The sequence below is a fragment of the Lepidochelys kempii genome, chromosome 9 (genome assembly GCF_965140285.1).
Source record: "Lepidochelys kempii isolate rLepKem1 chromosome 9, rLepKem1.hap1, whole genome shotgun sequence".
NCBI classification, from domain to species: Eukaryota; Metazoa; Chordata; order Testudines; family Cheloniidae; genus Lepidochelys; species Lepidochelys kempii.
The window spans coordinates 48,826,360-48,848,004 of record NC_136388.1 but is presented as its reverse complement, the minus strand read 5'-3'; the positions used below and the strand labels follow the sequence as shown (position 1 = coordinate 48,848,004).

At 46.5% G+C, this 21,645-nt stretch overlaps 1 protein-coding gene across 4 annotated transcripts in view; it reads left to right on the top strand.

Annotated features, from left to right (window-relative positions):
- PPP2R3A (protein phosphatase 2 regulatory subunit B''alpha) overlaps positions 1-21,255 on the top strand; it is a 148,161-nt gene extending 126,906 nt beyond the window's left edge. For all 4 annotated transcript variants that reach the window (XM_073360239.1, XM_073360240.1, XM_073360237.1 and 1 more), the window contains 3 exons: positions 3,807-3,925; positions 7,977-8,083; positions 20,824-21,255. In XM_073360239.1, coding sequence (XP_073216340.1) covers positions 3,807-3,925; positions 7,977-8,083; positions 20,824-20,920 — 323 coding nt within the window. In that variant the 3' untranslated portion in view covers positions 20,921-21,255. The remainder of the gene's footprint in view (positions 1-3,806; positions 3,926-7,976; positions 8,084-20,823) is intronic.
- The last annotated feature ends 390 nt before the right edge of the window (positions 21,256-21,645 follow it).

Sequence of the window (21,645 nt, the reverse complement as noted above, 5' to 3'; positions counted from 1 at the left end):
CTGATGCTTTTCCTGTGTACCTGGCTAGTGCATCTGAGTTCAAAGTGCTGTCCAGAGCAGTCACAATGGAGCACTCTGGGATAGTTCCCGGAGGCCAATACCGTCGAATTGCGTCCACACTACCCCAAATTCGACCCAACTATGTTGATTTCAGTGCCAGTCCCCTCGGGGAGGAGCACGGAAATAGATTTTAAGAGCTCTTTAAGTCAACAAAAATGGCTTCGTTGTGTGGACAGGTGCACGGTTAAATCGATCTAACGCTGCTAAATTCGACCTAAACTCATAGTGTAGACCAGGGCTAAGAGGTATGGGGAGGATGTCTCTGTCAGTATTAATCTATCCGCCTGTACAACCTACCAGTTAGTATCGGTGCATCCTCCCACAAAAGCTTGGCCACTGGTACTGACTCGGATACCAGCACCTACTCAGATGCCGGTACCGACATCCCTAGCCTGTCTATTGGACGGGGGGGGGTTGGTACATCTTCAGAATAGGACATCTCCATCCAAGATTCAGCCACCTTCTCTTTCCAGCCTCCCTACCTGGCAGTATACCCTGGTGATGATGTTCTGGAAACTAGCCCCGCCAGCCTTTGCAGGAGCATGCTTGGAGTCCCACTCCCTTTCCATACCCCAACCACAATGGGCTTTCTGGAATCCTAGGGCCTTCTCCAGTTCGACAGCATGCCCTAAGATACAAGAACCCATGAGCAGGAGCAGCCTTCAGTACCTAGGGAGCCCCTTCGCTATGAAGCATCCCAAACATCCTCAGAGAGACTTCGAGGAGGACCAGGAGTTAAGAGCAGAGGAGGAAGTACCTCCTTCCAACAAATAATCCTCATCATTTCTGTATGAAGCAGTTATGCCCCCTCCACCATCCTATGTGGATTATTTTAGATTGTTCCAGGACGTGATGAAGCGGGTGGCCAAGACTATAGATTACCCTGGAAGAGATACAAGAGCTCTAACACTCTCTGGTGGATACTCTCCACACCACATTTCGAGGCAAACTAATGCTGTCTATTCATGACACCCTCTTGTCTGCCAGATGTTATGGCCTGGTGACACCTGTCACTATCCCACCCAGGTGCAACAGGGCTCACAAAAAATACTATGTTCCGGCCAATGGCTCTGAATATCCTTTCTTCTTACCCCACCACCCATTTCTTGTGGTTGACGTCTGGTCAATGAAAGGAGCGGACACCACCAGGCAAGATCAGCTTCTCATGATAAAGAGCTCAAGTGCGTTGATCTTCTTGGCAGCAAGAGCTACTTCTTGGCTGCAGTACAGTTCAGTGTCACCCACTATTGCGCTTTGTTGACAAAGTACTATTACACCAAATTTGCATAATTTATTGACCATCTGTCACAGGACCAGAAGGACCAATTTCAAGCCCCCATCTCTGAGAGACAGACAAAAGAATGAAGGGATTTTCTCTCTCCATACACACTATCTAAAATGGGTCTCAGGATGCATCCTAGCATGTTACAAGGCTTCTGGTATGCACCCTCATCCTTGGGCACTGGCCCATACCACCAGAGCTAAATCCATTTCAGTAGTACTGCTTAAAAAACATACCCATTACAGACATTTGTAAAGCTGCCACTTGGTCTTCTGTGCACACTTTTCCATGTCATTCATATCTCCAGCTCAAATACAGTCTTAGGTGAGGCTGTTCTCTGAACTCATCTCCTCAGCACTCTTCTCCGTAATCAAGATAGTGCTTCGGAGTCACCTAACGTGGAGCACCCATAGGGGCAAAAACACAAAGAAGGGGAGGTAACTAACTTTGTACAGTAACTGGAGTTCTTCAAGATACATCCTTCTCTGTGTGCTCCACTACCCGCCTTTTTTCCCCTCCACCTCAGAGTACTTTGTACATCATTGTTGAGAAGGAACTTGACCGGCAGCAGGTCTGCCCCCCGCTTTAGACCCTTGGTCTAGACCTGCAGACACAGCTGAAGAAAAGTTTCCAATAAAAGGCAAACTGGTCTGCAGCCACCAAACATGGAGCACCCATAGAGACAAAACATCTCAAACAATTCCAGTTACTGTATGAGGTGAGTAATCTGTCCTTTTCCTTAGCCTAGCTAAAAAGTCTCACAATTTGCCTGTGTGCAAAACCTCTCTCCTGGGAGGCACGGAAAAGTCAGCCATGAGTTCAACAGAAGCAGTTTAACCCATTTGCTAAGCGCTGTAGGTGGTGAACTGGCCTTCACTAGCTCCCTACCAATCTCCATTAACCCATTAGCAAATGGGTTAACTTGCTGACCTCATGGATGACTTGTGCTACTGTAGGCCTGGGTGATGAGCAAAAACACACCCCAAGAGAAAGTTTAGGTACAGCACTACAATCCAAGACCTGGTGTAAATTCTTGAGTTCATAGGTTTTATGGCCTGAAGGGAACATTATGATCATCAAATCTGACTTCCTGCATTGCATGGGCCATGGCATGTCACCAGGCTCCTGGACTCTAGCTCAGCTGGATGTTCTCTCTTTTAGAAAGAGGCATTTAATCTTCATTTAAAGATTTCAAGTAATGGAGAATTCCTTCCCCTCTCCCCCCACATCCAATTAAATAATGGATTATCTGGTGGTTGTAATATATATTTCAAATATTATTTAGATTCAGTCTTGCTTAACGGCGGGATGGAGGGTGAATTAAAAAGCTCTGTTGTAGGTTAAGATGGAGATCAAAGTATAGCCTGTATTGGGAGGTTCACTGCAAAACTACACCTTCAAATCACCTTTACAGTTGAAGTAGCTTCTGTTCAGGTTTCCCGCAGCAGCTTGTCCTGCAATGGAGGGATCTGGATGAGGTAACCATGATGATCTCCTGATTTTAATCAACACAATGAGAGGAACAATGTGTAACATTTTGGACCATGCCAAAGAAAAGAACCTTACACCAAACAGCAGTGCAGAAGCCACATACATTAAGGGGACTGGATAATGTCCTTCTGCAAGATGATTGCCCAGCAACACATGTTTCTAAAGCACTGACTGAAACACAGCAGAACTGTGCTTAGATTGAAAAAGCAATGCTGGCCATTGTTTTTGGTTGGGATGAGTTTCATGAGTATCTGTATGAGCAAAAATTGGTGAAGGTAGAACCTGTAGGAAGCCATAGCACAAAAGCCAGACTACAAAGCACCCTCTGAACTTCAGCAAATTATCCTGGAATTGCAAAAGTCAGTAAATGGAAAATATAGGCCTGGTAAGGAGCTGTTTACAGCAATAGCTTGCCAATAAATATGATTCAAGTACTACCCATTACTAACACTATCTGATAAGCGCCCATAGGAAACACAAAAATAGCCCAATCTTACAACTGCCTGAGGCAATAATTCTACTGGAAGAACCCAGCTACCTCTAATCATAAAACCATATTAGGACCAATGAAATTAAGTTGCTGCACATGCTGGCATGCTCTACACTAGCCAGTGTGTCATGCGGTATGAGGACTGTAGTACTAACCGTTTATTACATAGCACCTGTCTGGCTATTGAGTAACGTATGAACACAGTCCAAGATGTGCTCTTTTAGACAGGCATGAATGCTGTGTGAAATCTGCATATAGGAAGCAGAATGCAAAACAACCACAGAAGCCAGATGAGATGCCTCCTCATCCTTGGTCCAAGCTAGACACAGATCTATTTGCTTGGCTAATAAATGGGCATTGGCAGCATGAAAAAACACACACCCTAGTGGTATTATCCTAAATTAGAAAAGACCTGTGCTAAATGGGTCCTACCACTCACTAATTAAGAATGCGCTACTAAAATAACGCGTGCTCTTTCTGCAGGAAGGGTGACGCTGCGAGACTTGAAGAGATGCAGAATGGCTCACGTATTCTACAACACCTTCTTTAACTTAGAAAAGTACCTGGACAATGAACAACGGGATCCCTTTGCAATTCAGAAGGTATAAAGCAGGGTCTCCAAATGTTGCTGCCCCAAAACTATTTTTAGGGACAGTGAACTTTGGCTTGTTGTAGAGAAAAGCAGTGGGGTGGAGAACTGAAAAAAGTGCTGTGTGGGCATGAATAAGCACAATAGCATCCAGCCATGGGCTGGGTCTGGCTCACAGGCCCAATTCACATTCCCATCTGGCAGTGTATCCCCTAAGCCAGAGGAGGGCAAACTACGGACCACATTCAGCCCGCAGGACCCTTCCTTCTGGCCCCCGAGCTCCTGCCAGGGAGCGGAGTCAGGACAGGCTTGCAGAGGAGCCAGCCCTGCAGCGTAGTGAGCGGGGCGGAGGCTAGCCCCTGGCCCCTCCCCTCCCTCCCAGTCCCAGTTCCCCCAGTGCCTGGGCAGCGTGGTTGCAGCTCTGGCTGGGTGGCACGGTGATAGCGCTGCCAGACCTGGTGCTCCATGGCGGTGCAGTCAGGGGCGGTTCCGGGCAGGCAGGAGGGGTCGAGGCAGAGCAAGTCAAGGCCCCCCTCTACCCCCAGCATGCTTGGCCCCTGGCCCCAGCAGCCAAGCCCTGACAGGGAGTGAGCCCTACCCGACTGCCAGGGAGAGCAGCCAAACGAGCTGGAGAAACACATGGAGAAAGGACTGAGCCCCCACTTTCCCCCACCCCACAGGTAATGTGGGGCAGGGAGAGCAGGGCGGGGGGGCCCAAGGGGGTGGGGAGCAGGGGAGATTGGATAGGGGCAGGGGTCCTCAGGGTGGTCAGGGGGTGGAGGGTAGGGGGCATTGGATCAGGGACAGGCGACCTGGGGGGATGGTCAGGGGACAGAGAGTGGGGGGGGTTGTTGGATGGTGGGGGGGTCCAGCGGGCTGGATGGGGGCAGGGGCCAGGCCACGCCTTGCTGTTTGGGGAGGCATAGCCTCCCCCAGCCTTCCCTACCTGGCCCTCCATACAATTTCTGTACCCGATGTGGCCCTAGGCCCAAAAAGTTTGCCCACCCCTGACCTCAGCAGTAGGCTGGGAACTGCTGCTCTAGGGCCTTGAAGACAGACCTGTTCGATGCAGCTTCATCCACCACACCCATTCTCTGGCAACAGAGACAAAATGTAGCTCATTCATTTACAGCAGTGGTCACCAACTGTCAATCGCGATCAGCTGGTTGATCCTTGGCCTCTCCCAGTCAATTGCAATCACCGGTGGTGTAGCGGGGCTGCTGCTAAGGCAGGCTCCCTGCTGCGGCCCCACGCTGCTCCTGAAAGCAGCCAGCATGCCCCCGGGGGGAGGGAGGGGCAGGGGTCTCCGCATGCTGCTCCTGCCTGCAAGTACTGCCCCCCACAGCGCCCATTGGTGGAGAACGGTGGCTAATGGGAACATTGTGGGTGATGCCTGAGAAAGGGGTAGTACGCAGAGCCACATGCCCCTCTTTCAGGGGCTGCAGAGGTGCACTGGCCTCTTCCAGGAGCAGCATGGGGCCAAGGCAGGCAGGGAGCAGCATGTAAGGTTAAGTTCCTGCCTTAACCTCACTGCGCTGCCTGAGGTAAGTACTGCCCAGCCAGAGGCCACACCCTTAGCCCTGAGCACCCTTCCAGAGCCAGCACCCCAAGCCCCTGCCCCAGCCCTGACCTTCCCTCCCAGAGTCAGCACCCTGCACCACAACCCCCTGTCCCCCCAGAACCAGCACTCCATACCCCCTGATGCACTCTAGCCAAGCTCCCTCCCTGCACCCCAACACCCTGCCCCTGTTCCCAGAGCCAGGACCCCCTCTTGTGCTGCAGCCAAGCCCCCTCCTGCACCCAAACACCCTCCCAGAGCTTGCATCCCTTACCACCTCCCAACCCCCTGCCCAAGCGTGGTGAAAGTGACTGAGGGTTGGGGGGAGTGAGCAAGAGAGAGAGGGGAGAATGGAGTGAGTGGGGCAGGGCCTCAAAGGGCAGGGTAGATCCTGGGTTGCCCTTAAATTCAAAAAGTGATCTTGGGCATAAAAAGTTTGGAGACCACTGATGTACAGGGTTTGGGTATAAGGGCCAGGTTCCAAGCTTTTGACCTGCCCATTGCTGGGAGAGAATTGGTTTGCTGGGCTGACAGGGGAGCAGGTAGCCCTGCCCCTCCCTGCATTCATTGTCTCCGCTGTCCACTTGTCTTTTAAGAATGCTCATATCAGCACCTTCTGAATTCTGCTATACTCAGCTTACATTTCCCCAAACTAAAAAAAACCCAACCCTTTGACAGGCAGATTGTAGCAACATGCCTACACAGTTCATTTTCAGATTTCTGCCCCAGGTTGGGTTTCGATTTACACTGTCTTGGTGTAGATCATTGGTAGAAATTGTCAACCTTAAGAAAAAATGTTTTTGGAGGGGAGATAGGAGGGAGTCTTGTATCTCAGTAACCCATTGGTCAAATAACCCTAAATTTGGATCCATAAAAACTAGGTTTGTCAATTAATCGCCATTAACTCAAGCGATTAACGGAAAACTAATGAACTAGATTTTAAAAATAGGCATGATTAATCAGTCTTAAATAATAATAGAATAGCACTTTAAATTATAAATGTTTTTGGTTGTTTTTCTACTTTTTCAAATATATTGATTTCAATTACAACAACAGAATACTATAAAGTGAGTCCTGTACACTTAGTACAACAGTGCCATGTGAACACCTCCTCTCACTTTCAGGTGACATTGTAAATAAGAAGCAGGCAGGATTCCCTCCCATAAATATAAACAAACTTGTTTGTCTTAGCGATTGACTGAACAAAAAATAGGACTGAGCGGACTTGTAGGCTCTAAAGTTTTACTTTGTTTTCTTTTTGTGTAGTTATGTAACAAAAATATTAATTCTACATTTGTAAGTTGCACTTTCACCATAAAGAGATTGCACTACAGTACTTGTATGTGGTGAACTGAAAAATACTATTTCTTTTGTTTACTCTTTTACAATGCAAATATTTGTAATAAAAATATAAAGTGAGCACTGTACACATTGTATTGTTATAATCAAAACAAAACATCCAAAATATTTATAAATACATTTAAATTGGTATTCTAATATTGTGTAACAGTGCGATTAAAAAACTGTGATTATTTGCAACTAATTTTTTTAATCTTCCAATTAATTGCAATTTTTTTTTAATTGTTTGACAGTCTTAGTAATAACCCCATCACATACACCCTAGGTGCACTCCAACTGTCAAGGCAAGCCAAGTAGCTGTACAGAGTTTAGGTCACTTAGAGTTGTCCTATAAACAGAAAGGGCTTTCTAACCTTAACTATGATAGAGCTGATCCTTCCTCTATCTAATGCAAGTGTCTGTTTTGGGCACGTCCTTACCCATAAGACTGTCTGAATTCTTTCCCATCTGTATTGTCTCTTATTGTGTGTTTGCACAGCAGCTCGCACAACATCTGAAGGCAGTGCATACTCAGGAGGGAGAGGAATTGTGCCATAGTGACCCAGGACTTTGTTATTTCCAGGGCCCACTGCTGCATTGCTACTTGGGGCTAGCATTGTATGTTTCTTGAAAAGCTCAGCTGGGATGAAAGGCATGGCCCAACTCATACATGGAAAGGAGTTCTCTGAGCATATTGCCCCTGTGCTCCAAGCTCTGCAAAACCTGCATGCTTGGTTGTGGGTGCAATTCAAAGGGGTGTCCTGCAATTATCTGAGAACCAGTCACTAGGCAGAGTTCCCTTGTTCTTACAGTATGTCCTGCCAGAGCAGTTCAGATTTGCAGTTATTCTTGCTTGACATTTTTGGAATGTCATTATTCAAGATGGTTGGCAAAGTATTCCACCTGTGTCCGAGTTTTAAAGCCTAATGGAAAACATATTTGTTTACTCGGGCCTTTGTTTAAAGAACTTGACCAGTCTGTAATTTAAACGTTTTTTCTTTAAGAGACTAATCTTGGATTGAGTTGTTTTCCTTAAGGCATTTTCAAACCCCAACAGTAAGTGTTGCAGAAATGCACATGGTTGTAGATAGGTGAGAAGCTTTTGCAAAACAAGTTTGTAGATCAGTAAGGACATTCTCTCTTTAATTTGCTTTTCTGATATGTTTAGGATGTTGAAAATGATGGACCGGAGCCCTCTGACTGGGACAGATACGCTGCAGAGGAGTACGAGCTTCTTGTTGCTGAAGAATCTGGAAATGAGCAGTTACAAGAAGGGTAGGTGTTGACATTGGTGCAGCTATCTTACATGCAGTAATCCCACACATTTTGTATATAAAAAACTGCCTTAAACTAGGCCACAGAGGGAGAGAAGGGGAGCATTTGCCTACTTCAGATCAACAGGCAGATACTTACAGCAAATGCTAGAAGGTAAAAAAATGTAGATAATCTTCATTGTTTGTTTTAGAATAAGTTTATATATGTATTACAGTGCTAGTATAGAAATGCAAGGCAGATAGAAAATGGGACCTTGGAGTATTACTAGAAGATGGCAGTTGTGATCTAAAGGGCATAATCAAAACCAGCAGGATGATTGTCAAAAGTGGAATGTCAGTCTAGATGAGTGACAGGGTGGGTGAGGGAATATATTTTATTGGACCAACTTCTGTAGGTGAAAGAAACAAGCGTTTGAGCTTCCAAAGAGCTCTTCTTCAGGCCTGGGAAATGTACTCTCAAGTGTCACAGCTAAATACAAGGTGGAACAGATTGTTTAGCATACATAGCTAACATATATTATAAGACATGGGCTCTCAACCTTTCCAGGCTACTGTATCTCTTTCAGGAGTCTGATTTGTCTTGTGTACCCCCAAGTTTTAGCTCACCTACAAACTACTTGCTTGCAAAATCAGACATAAGAATACGAAAGTGTCACAGCACACTTACTGAAAAATTGCTTACTCTCTCCTTTTAATATATAATTATAAAAAAGATCAATTGGAATATAAATAGTGTACTACATTTCAGCATATAGTATATAAACAAGTCACTGTATGAAATTTTAGTTTGTACTGACTTCACTTTTTATGTAGCCTGTTGTAAAACTAGGCAAATATCTGGATTAGTTGATGTACCCACCCCCACAGAAGACCTCCATATGCCGCTGGTTGAGAACCACTGTTGTAAGAGACCCATTCAAGGTGAAGTAGCCAATTAACACCTCTGTAGTCATAGGACAAAAAGGGGCGTTAGTGGGTTACAGACTGTTATAATAAACCATACATCCAGTGTCTTTATTAAGACCATGATTTTTAGTGTCTAGCAAAGTTATGAATTTAAGCTCCCAGGCTCATCTTTTGAAGGTGTTGTGCAGTTTTCCTTTAAGGACGAGAACAAAGAATTCTTTCACAATAATAACATCACCCCCCCACAACTATCACTGTCTGTCATAAGAAAAAAGAACCATATGACTGGAGACCCCACAGTGGATGAAATCACACACTTGATCATTGCATTGATTGCTTTGGGGGAAAATATTGACTGTGAAATCCTTAATCACCACACCCACCACAAGCGCTCCACTGCCGAGAGGACAGCTATACAGTTCCTGATACCTAACCACCAGATAGTGATCAAACAAACAAAGTGGGTGCCATCATAGTGCTTAGCTGTGACAACTACATTACCGAGGCCAACTGAAAACTCGCCGACACCGCTTACTGTAAAGAATTCAAAGAAGACCTCACACCCAGAAATGTAAGGATATCATCAAATCCTTCCGCAAACAACTTCAAGGGAAACACTACAACCCCATCCCCAAAGAACCCACCCCAGGGACCTGCTACATGCTTCCCAAGATATACAAACAAGGAAACCTAGGCAGACTTATATCTGGCCATGGCACACTTACTGAAAGAATATCAGGTCTTAGAGAAATCATCCTCAAATCACTCACCACACACAGGGCCAGCTTCCTCTAGGACAACGGACTTTATCCAGAAACTCTGCAACATTAATAACTCTTTCAGATCATTATCCTTCCCACCATGGATGTCACTTCCCTGTACACCAACATCCTTCACCACGATGGCATAGCTGCTTGCCTCAAATATCGACAAGACAATGGACAGCACTCAGATATCCATCTCAAGTACATTGTATACTCATCCATTTCATCCTCACCCATAACAATTTAACACTCAACAACAAATACTTTGTCCAAACCATGGGAATAGCCATGGGTACTAGGATGGCTTCCCAATTATGCCTAACTCTTCCTTGGCCACCTTGAGGAAGAATTTCTGGACAAATGCACCACAAAATCAATGATATACCTGTGATACGTCGATATTTTCATCCTCTTGACACATGACTTAAACTCCCTCAGATTTCTACCACAACTTCAGCAACCACCAGCCATCCGTTAAACTCTCTGGAGCACTCCCACACTAGCATCAACTTCCTGGATACTGTGATCACCTTCAACAATGGAACCTTATAGACCAGAAGTTTTCCAAATAATCCAGCTCGTTCTGTATCAGTGACCTGTCCTTTTCATTATTTACCACTGCCACCATCCGTCTCTCATTTGCCGACTTTATCAGTGATGATTGTGTTTTCTTCCAGGTCATTGATAAAAAATATTAAATAGTATAGGGCCAAGAACCAATCCCTGTGGGACTCCACTAGAAACACACAGGCTCGATGATGATTCCTCTTTTACGATTACATTTTGAGACCTGTCAGTTAGCCAGTTTTTAATCCATTTAATGTGTGCCCTATTCATTTTATATCCATCTAATTTTTTAATCAAATTGTCACGTGATACCAAGTCAGCATCTTGCCCAGGTACAGATCATGCTGACAGGCCTATCATTATCTGGATCATCCCATCTACCCTTTTTAAATTATGGAACATTAGCTTTCTTCCAGTCCTCTGGAACTTCTCCAGTGTTCCAGGATGTATTGAAAAGCAATATAATAGTGCTGAGTGTGGATTGGACAGCTCTTTAAAACTCTTTATGCAAGTTATATGGACCTGCTAATTTAAAAATAGCTATCTTTAATAACCGCTGTTTAACATCCCATTGAGTTACTTTTGGACTTGGTAAGTATTTCATCATCAGTTTTTTCCCAAATATAGAACAGAAATATTTATTGAACACTTCAGTCTTTTCTACATTATCAGTGACAATTCTACCATTTTCATCTAGTAATGGACCAGTTTTGTTCCTTATATACTTGAAATACTTTTTGTCCTGAACTCTGCTCTCCATAGTGTCCTTTTGCTTCCCTTATCAATTTTCTACAATTCCTACTTTCTGATTTACATTCACCGCTATCAGCTTTTCATTTGTTGTGTGTGTAAGGTGGTTGTGAGGTGATTTTTTGTTTGTTTTATGGCTGCTTTCTCATCCCCTCAATACCAGAACAAAGGGATTGATTCCAGAGTCAAGCCAGGTCAAGTTCGTCAACTGGAGGGAAATTCTGCTTAGACTCATAGATGTCTAAGACTGAATTCTCTAGCAGAGGGGTTACTCCTAGATCCAGCCGTCTGTCTTAACAGCTCCTGCAACTGGAACTAGTACCCTTGAGGTGAAATATTGCTATCTGTCACTGCATCATCAGGACACAGACCAACTCATGTAGTCATTGGCAGGGTGAAGCACACTACCATATATCACCTACTCCATTATTTCTAGGCTCTGAAAGGTCATCCTTACTAATGTGATCTCAGCTCAAATCAATGCTGTAGATCAGGGGCAGACAAACTTCTTGGTCAGAGGGCCATATCGGGTTTCCAAAATTGTATGGAGTGCCGATTAGGGGAGGCTGTCTCCCCGCAAACAGCCAGGCATAGTCCAGCCCCCATACAACCCCCGCTTCTCGCCCTCTGATGGCTCCCCCAGGACTCCTGCCCCATCCACCATCCCCTGCTCCCTGTCCCTGACCACCCCCAGACCCCCCATGCCTGACTGGCCCCTGCTGTCCCAGCCAACCCCCCCCCTCATTCCTGACTGCCCCATCCAACCACCCCTTCTCCCTGTCCCCTGACTGCCCCCTGGGACCCCTGCCCCATCCAACCCTCCTGCCCTCTGACTGCCCTGACCCCTATTCGCACTCCCGCCCCCACCCTCAAACTCCCTTGCCCTCTATCCAACCCCCCCCCGCCCCCTTACCTCGGCGCTACAGCTGCGCTGCCCGGCTGCCCGGAGCATTGCACTGGCAGCGCAGTGCGCTGAGGGGGAGGGGCCTGGGGCCGACCTCCTGGGCCAGGCTGGATGTGGCCCGCGGGCCGTAGTTTACCCACCTCTGCTGTAGATAGAAGATATAGCTGCCCAACATTTGGAGAACAGAAGTGGTAAAAAGTAACCTGCCCCCTTTTTCTCCTTCATGAGAATGCCTCCATGGAGCCCCACTGTAGCAGACTAGCTGGTAATGCTTCCCAAAAGCAGGATGGGTGAGGAACTGTGTTATATAAATGTTTAGAACATCAAATTGCCCAAACTCAGTTCACTCTAGAACAGTGGTTCCCAAACTAGGGGCACCACTTGTTCAGGGAAAGCCCCTGGCGGGCCGGGCCAGTTTGTTTACCTGCTGCATCTGTAGGTTTGGCCAATCGCAGCTCCCAGTGGCTTCAGTTCACCACTCCAGGGCTGTGGGAAGCGGCGGCCAGCATGTCCCGTGCTGCTCCCATTGGCTGAGGGCAGCGAACCACAGCCAGGGGGAGCTGCTATCAGCTGAACCTGTAGACACGGCAGGTAAACAAACCAGCCTGGCCCGCCAGGGGCTTTCCCTGAACAAGCAGCATCCCTAGTTTGGGAACTACTGCTCTAGAAAGTAGTGACTAAAAGTAGGGACCTAGCTCCATGTAGTTGCCCTGCAGACCTCAAGTAAAGTCACACTCCACAGATGTCTAGTGGAGGTCATACTAGCATGCCCAGAGAATCTCAGACTGGTTATACACATGATCCCATTAACTCTGACAGGGTCTCCTCCTGAGCTTTGTTTAAGGTGTGACAAAGGAACATGTTGCTATTAACCCCAGACCCCTGAGAAAGGGCATTCCTTGGCCAGTTCCTTCTACATAGCATGACTAAGGCAGGGGTGGGCAAACTTTTTGGCCTGAGGGCCACATCTGGGTATAGAAATTGTATGGCAGACCATGAATGCTCACGAAATTGGGGTTGGGGTGTGGGAGAGGGATCTGGCACGGGGTGCAGGCTCCAGGTGGGGCCACAAATGAGGAGTTCAGGGTGCAGGAGGGGGCTGGGGATGAAAGGTTTGGGGTGCAGGCTCTGGGCAGTGCTTACCTCAAGCAGCTCCTGGAAGCAGCAGCATGTCCCTGCTCCAGCTCCTACGCAGAGGTGCGGCCAGGCATCTCTGCACACTGCCCTGGCCACAGGTGCTGCCCCTTCAGCTCCCATTGGCCACGGTCCTGGCCAATGGGAGCTGCAAGGGCAGTACTTGGGGCGGGGGCAGCATGCAGAGTGGAGCCAGAGGGGGGGACCATGCTACTGCTTCTGGAAGCCGCACAGAGTAGCCCCCAACCCAGCTCCCTGGCTGGAGCGCCAGAGCAGGGCAAGCCCCAGACCCCGCTCCCCAGCTGGAGCTTGAGGGCCGGATTAAAACGGCTGTGTGGGCCAGATGTGGCCTGCAAGCCGTAGTTTGCCCATCCCTGGACTAAGGACTATCCTCCTGTCTTTTGAGAGACAGAAACCAGCTCCCAAAAGGTGCCAGCCATTCTATCAGGGTTAAGACATACATAGACTAGAGAGGTTTCAGAGTAACAGCCGTGTTAGTCTGTATTCGCAAAAAGAAAAGGAGTACTTGCGGCACCTTAGAGACTAACCAATTTATTAGAGCATAAGCTTTCGTGAGCTACAGCTCACTTCCTCAGATGCATATCGTGGAAACTGCAGCAGTCTTTATATATACACAGAGAATATGAAACAATACCTCCTCCCACCCCACTGTCCTGCTGGTAATAGCTTATCTAAAGTGATCATCAGGTGGGCCATTTCCAGCACAAATCCAGGTTTTCTCACCCTCCACCCCCCCACACAAATTCACTCTCCTGCTGGTGATAGCCCATCCAAAGTGACAACTCTTTACACAATGTGCATGACAATGAAGTTGGGCTATTTCCTGCACAAATCCAGGTTTTCTCACATCCCCCCACCCCCATACACACACAAACTCACTCTCCTGCTGGTAATAGCTCATCCAAACTGACCACTCTTCAAGTTTAAATCCAAGTTAAACCAGAACATCTGGGGGGGGTAGGGAAAAACAAGAGGAAACAGGCTACCTTGCATAATGACTTAGCCACTCCCAGTCTCTATTTAAGCCTAAATTAATAGTATCCAATTTGCAAATGAATTCCAATTCAGCAGTTTCTCGCTGGAGTCTGGATTTGAAGTTTTTTTGTTTTAAGATAGCGACCTTCATGTCTGTGATTGCGTGACCAGAGAGATTGAAGTGTTCTCCGACTGGTTTATGAATGTTATAATTCTTGACATCTGATTGGTGTCCATTTATTCTTTTACGTAGAGACTGTCCAGTTTGACCAATGTACATGGCAGAGGGGCATTGCTGGCACATGATGGCATATATCACATTGGTGGATGTGCAGGTGAACGAGCCTCTGATAGTGTGGCTGATGTTATTAGGCCCTGTGATGGTGTCCCCTGAATAGATATGTGGGCACAATTGGCAACGGGCTTTGTTGCAAGGATAAGTTCCTGGGTTAGTGGTTCTGTTGTGTGGTATGTGGTTGTTGGTGAGTATTTGCTTCAGGTTGCAGGGCTGTCTGTAGGCAAGGACTGGCCTGTCTCCCAAGATTTGTGAGAGTGTTGGGTCATCCTTTAGGATAGGTTGTAGATCCTTAATAATGCGTTGGAGGGGTTTTAGTTGGGGGCTGAAGGTGACGGCTAGTGGCGTTCTGTTATTTTCTTTGTTAGGCCTGTCCTGTAGTAGGTAACTTCTGGGAACTCTTCTGGCTCTATCAATCTGTTTCTTTACTTCTGCAGGTGGGTATTGTAGTTGTAAGAAAGCTTGACAGAGATCTTGTAGGTGTTTGTCTCTGTCTGAGGGGTTGGAGCAAATGCGGTTGTATCGCAGAGCTTGGCTGTAGACGATGGATCGTGTGGTGTGGTCAGGGTGAAAGCTGGAGGCATGCAGGTAGGAATAGCGGTCAGTAGGTTTCCGGTATAGGGTGGTGTTTATGTGACCATTGTTTATTAGCACTGTAGTGTCCAGGAAGTGGATCTCTTGTGTGGACTGGACCAGGCTGAGGTTGGTGGTGGGATGGAAATTGTTGAAATCATGGTGGAATTCCTCAAGGGGTTCTTTTCCATGGGTCCAGATGATGAAGATGTCATCAATATAGCGCAAGTAGAGTAGGGGCTTTAGGGGACGAGAGCTGAGGAAGCGTTGTTCTAAATCAGCCATAAAAATGTTGGCATACTGTGGGGCCATGCGGGTACCCATAGCAGTGCCGCTGATCTGAAGGTATACATTGTCCCCAAATGTGAGGTAGTTATGGGTAAGGACAAAGTCACAAAGTTCAGCTACCAGGTTAGCCGTGACATTATCGGGGATAGTGTTCTTGACGGCTTGTAGTCCATCTTTGTGTGGAATGTTGGCGTAGAGGGCTTCTACATCCATAGTGGCCAGGATGGTGTTATCAGGAAGATCACCGATGGATTGAAGTTTCCTCAGGAAGTCAGTGGTGTCTCGAAGGTAGCTAGGTAGGTAGGTATCCTGGGCGCCCCATCATCTCAGGCATTGGCACCCTGACAGCAGGATTGTCTGGCTATGTAGACTCCCTCCTCAGGCCCTACGCTACCAGCACTCCCAGCTACCTTCGAGACACCACTGACTTCCTGAGGAAACTTCAATCCATCGGTGATCTTCCTGATAACACCATCCTGGCCACTATGGATGTAGAAGCCCTCTACGCCAACATTCCACACAAAGATGGACTACAAGCCGTCAAGAACACTATCCCCGATAATGTCACGGCTAACCTGGTAGCTGAACTTTGTGACTTTGTCCTTACCCATAACTACTTCACATTTGGGGACAATGTATACCTTCAGATCAGCGGCACTGCTATGGGTACCCGCATGGCCCCACAGTATGCCAACATTTTTATGGCTGATTTAGAACAACGCTTCCTCAGCTCTCGTCCCCTAAAGCCCCTACTCTACTTGCGCTATATTGATGACATCTTCATCATCTGGACCCATGGAAAAGAACCCCTTGAGGAATTCCACCATGATTTCAACAATTTCCATCCCACCACCAACCTCAGCCTGGTCCAGTCCACACAAGAGATCCACTTCCTGGACACTACAGTGCTAATAAACAATGGTCACATAAACACCACCCTATACCGGAAACCTACTGACAGCTATTCCTACCTGCATGCCTCCAGCTTTCACCCTGACCACACCACACGATCCATCGTCTACAGCCAAGCTCTGCGATACAACCGCATTTGCTCCAACCCCTCAGACAGAGACAAACACCTACAAGATCTCTGTCAAGCTTTCTTACAACTACAATACCCACCTGCAGAAGTAAAGAAACAGATTGATAGAGCCAGAAGAGTTCCCAGAAGTTACCTACTACAGGACAGGCCTAACAAAGAAAATAACAGAACGCCACTAGCCGTCACCTTCAGCCCCCAACTAAAACCCCTCCAACGCATTATTAAGGATCTACAACCTATCCTAAAGGATGACCCAACACTCTCACAAATCTTGGGAGACAGGCCAGTCCTTGCCTACAGACAGCCCTGCAACCTGAAGCAAATACTCACCAACAACCACATACCACACAACAGAACCACTAACCCAGGAACTTATCCTTGCAACAAAGCCCGTTGCCAATTGTGCCCACATATCTATTCAGGGGACACCATCACAGGGCCTAATAACATCAGCCACACTATCAGAGGCTCGTTCACCTGCACATCCACCAATGTGATATATGCCATCATGTGCCAGCAATGCCCCTCTGCCATGTACATTGGTCAAACTGGACAGTCTCTACGTAAAAGAATAAATGGACACCAATCAGATGTCAAGAATTATAACATTCATAAACCAGTCGGAGAACACTTCAATCTCTCTGGTCACGCAATCACAGACATGAAGGTCGCTATCTTAAAACAAAAAAACTTCAAATCCAGACTCCAGCGAGAAACTGCTGAATTGGAATTCATTTGCAAATTGGATACTATTAATTTAGGCTTAAATAGAGACTGGGAGTGGCTAAGTCATTATGCAAGGTAGCCTGTTTCCTCTTGTTTTTCCCTACCCCCCCCAGATGTTCTGGTTTAACTTGGATTTAAACTTGAAGAGTGGTCAGTTTGGATGAGCTATTACCAGCAGGAGAGTGAGTTTGTGTGTGTATGGGGGTGGGGGGATGTGAGAAAACCTGGATTTGTGCAGGAAATAGCCCAACTTCATTGTCATGCACATTGTGTAAAGAGTTGTCACTTTGGATGGGCTATCACCAGCAGGAGAGTGAATTTGTGGGGGGGGGGTGGAGGGTGAGAAAACCTGGATTTGTGCTGGAAATGGCCCACCTGATGATCACTTTAGATAAGCTATTACCAGCAGGACAGTGGGGTGGGAGGAGGTATTGTTTCATATTCTCTGTGTATATATAAAGCCTGCTGCAGTTTCCACGATATGCATCTGAGGAAGTGAGCTGTAGCTCACGAAAGCTTATGCTCTAATAAATTGGTTAGTCTCTAAGGTGCCACAAGTACTCCTTTTCTTATAGACTAGAGAGTAGATTTCTCTTTGCTGATCCTCAACCAGAGTTTGGAAGAGGTCAGATGTCTGCTTGAGGGTGTGCATTGCCTCCTCTGAAGATGAGGAGCAGTGAGATGTGTAGGCAGGGATATAGCAAGTGAGCTATAACCACTGCCACGTTGTTAGCTTGTAAGCTCTTTAGGGCAGGGACTGTCTTTGTGCTCTGTGTTTTTACAGAGCCTCGCACACTGGGGCTCCTGGTCCATGACTGGGGCTCCTAAATGCTAAATAATAATAATAACTTGAACCCCTGGAGACAGCATCTTATACAGGGATGGTTGCTGTCCAGTATGAACTTGAGGTACTTCCTGTGCTTCTGCCTGGTCAAGATGTGGCAGTGTGTATCTCACAGGGTAAGTGCTGTGAACCAGGCCCAATGGTTTAGAGTGAAAAATACATCCCTTAGGGACTCCATGCACAATTTTACACTTTTGTGATTATGTTTCATTTGTAGAGATCCAGAGCGGGGTGTGGGCCAGCCTTTTTCTTGGGGTTTAGACAGCTGCACAGGTAGTTCTGGTAAAGTCAAAACCTCCCCTTTCACCAATCTCCCTAAGAAAGATCCCTGAAAAAGGGGAGGTACAAGGGAGATTGGGTTTTGTCTTGGCCCCGAACTGCAGAGCATAGAACAGTTTGGAAATCACTATAATCCACTGGACCAAGAAGAGAACCTGCCATGCTTGGAAACGGCGGCACACACAGTTTGAGACAGCGTAGCTTCCAGTGTTGCTCTTTGAGGCTTTCCTCCAGAGATCAAAGCAGCTAAACTGGAGGAAGAACTCTGCTGAGATCTACGTTATTTCCCGGATGACCTCGACTTCCTGTCTCAATCCACATCTCACTCAGAAGATGGCTGAGGGCCAACATGAAGTGGGGCTGTTTCTAAGTAGATGATGGGCCTAGAGCAAGCAGCCTAAGCTTTTGTGTGTGCCACAATCAGCTCCTCGAATACCTCATCTGCTTGTGAATTAAAAAGGTCAGACCCCTTACAGGGGCCAGCCACAGCCTTGGCCTGGGCTTCAGCAGAAATTCCAGAATGGCATAGCCAGCCCAGTCCACCCAGGGAAGCAGCAGAGGCGAGAGCTCTCACCTCAGCGTGCCAGATTTCAAAGAATGCCTTGAGTGAGTGTTGCTAGCCCTTCCTTAAACATTTTAGCTTCTGAAATTAACTGTGAATGATAGGACTTTCATCCAGAGCAGATAGCCCTATGGCATCAAGGTTTCTTGATTCTGCCAGGCAGATGAAGAGGAAGTGGACGCTACCTACCTTGGAACTCAGAAGGGGAGCTGGCAGAAGAGATTGAGTCCCTCCCTAGGTCCCTGATACAAAGCATCTGGCTCCTGGGGGAAAGACACAACCAAGACAGGCTCCAGTGAGCCCTCACATACTGGAAGGACAGCTCTGATCTTTTGAATTTCTCAGACAGCACAGCTTATGAGACATTTTTGGGAGGGCAGCCTAGTATGTCGCCCTCCTGATGATTATCTCCCAAAACATGCAAGGGAAGGAAAAGAGGCTAGGCTTTTGTCAGCTCGGAGAAGGGCAGGGACTGAAGTTTTCCATCCCCTTCATCCCTCTCCCAGCAAGTGCAGGGGAAATTGGGGAATCCAGAAAGGAAGGCCAAAGTACTTAGCAGGCGCTTTCCCTTGTTGTGTTTTAGAAGATTTGGATGTTCCCTTTGGAGATCTTACTCTTTTTCCTATCCTTTGCAGACAATTCAGCCAAGTGTGAAATAGGACCAGTAACCCCAGTGAAGGCACACGGGGCAGGGTTGGTAGCTGTGAGAGGCTGACAGGCGCATGTGACTCCCATGGGGTTCCTGTGCTGGCTGAGTTACTAATGGAGTGATCAGCATAGGAAGTGCTGAATGCCATCCTCTTAGTTCCATGCCATCAAGCTTGACACGAAGGCACTATCTGGTGCTGCTATACACAGTGTGGAACAACACGCAGGCAGCCATGTGGTTGCTGCCAAAAGATCTCTGTTCTAAAATTTCCTCGGTGTCAGGGATTGCTTCTGTCACTGAAGAGATCCACGATCATGGGGAGAATTTACACTGCATGGCATCCTGGGCTGTTTTAAAGAGGATGCAGAAACTTCAGGCAGAACCTCCAAGGACCCAAAGGAGTCTCCTTATGGGTAGGACTAGGAAGGTCTGATGGCGCTCCCCCTGCTAACCGTGATATTGACCAGCTGGACCATAAAGCAGGTCTACCATAGTGCCTCCTTTTAGAACTAAGGGACTTTTCAGAGCCACTGAGCTCTAATACTAGGAGCTGGATGCTGAGGCTTCCAACTGTTTGAGAATGGGACATGATGGTGTGATTGGTTGAGAGAATTGTCTCAGATCTCAGCATTTTAGTGGGCCTCAAAGCATCACTTAAGCCAAGACTCTCCTGAGGCTCGGGGGAGTTTCTGAGCAAGTCAAAGCCAAGACCTCCTCCATAAGAAGGGTCCGCAGCCTGGCCAGATAGTCTTACATGGCCAGATAAATTTCCCTATATCCTGAAGGCAGGTGAACCCTATCACCATCAGCGCCAAGAGGAACACACCTGTTGAAACCAGAATGGGAGCACTGAAAAAGTAACTACATTAGAACAGAAGTGTTTTTAATTGAATAAAAATCCTAAAACTAAACTATTTCACAAAATAGAAATCTTCACACGGAGGAGGGGTTCCTCACTGCTTCAGCAGAGAGAGGAGCTGGGGACTGCTAGAGAGGGTGAGATTATCCCTAAACTTGGCTCTAGGGTGAAAAGGAGTGGAATGTCAGGCACATGTCCCCAACTATTACCACTAAAAAATAAGATTCTCTGACCACAGGCACATAACTGACAGCAGTGCTCTGTGTAGAGACACACACAGGAGAACCATAGTCACAATTTTCCTGTGCTGCAATTTAAAGGACATCACTTGATTTTAACAAGAAAAATGGGTTCATATTTAAATCTTCCCCAAACATCCCTCTGTGCTATTGCATCTTTATTTTAAAATTTTGATCTCTTGGTGGGTGGGATTGCAAAAATCAACAGTATCAACTGTAAAAGTTTAAGTAATAGAACTGCAGATAGCAATTAAAATGCAGCATAAAAGTTCAGATACTTTTGTATCTGAAAACATTAGATTTTTACAACCAAAGTAAACATGTAGAAACATTTTTTGACAGTATCATTGTTCTCTCATTGCAGATCATTTGAAGAGGACTATGAAACAGACGAACTTTTAACTCCCCCTGAAACTGGAGACAAGTTGGACAAACTGGTTATCTCAGACCTTTCATCATAGAAAAATGGAAGACATGTAACTAGTATCTGTCAATATTTAAGTGGCGAGTGTTCGGTTCTTACACACTTAGGGATTTTTTTAAAAGTCCTTCCTTGAAGCAAAGTGCTTTATTTTATACACTGTAATTCAAGATCCTTTTTTTCTTCATATGTGTAACTGCAAGAAGGTGATTTCTATAAAAAGGCTTTTTGCAAATTGTTATTGTGCATGGTCATTAAATATGGTGACTGCACTTTGTTTCCTTCTTGCCTTGCCATACAAATTCTGTGAAGTCTCCATTTGCAATAATGCTCCAACATCTAATGCTTAAACGTAATAAAACTGCATGCAACTTGCACAGTAGTCATTACCAAATTAATTCAAGGCAGTCATTTCTGTGTTAGTTATTCTGTACCCCTTAACTTTACCAAGCTGACAAATTAACTCAGTTGAAACGAACATCTAAAGAGTTCCATCAAGCCTCATCTACTAAGTTCTCTCTTTTTTAAAGCGTCCAAATGTCCTGTTCATTCTGGAAACAGAAAATATCCCCAAACACAACACACAAATTAAGGTGCCCTCTTTGTTAAGCATATTTTACTCACTGTACAGGGCAATGTCCTCAGACCAAAAAAACCCACATTAAGACAGAATTCAGGTTTAGCACCTACCTTTGCACTTTCTCTCATGGATAGGAGGAACTCCCTGCAAAAACCGACAATGCTACCTTACTGTCCTCCTTGAAA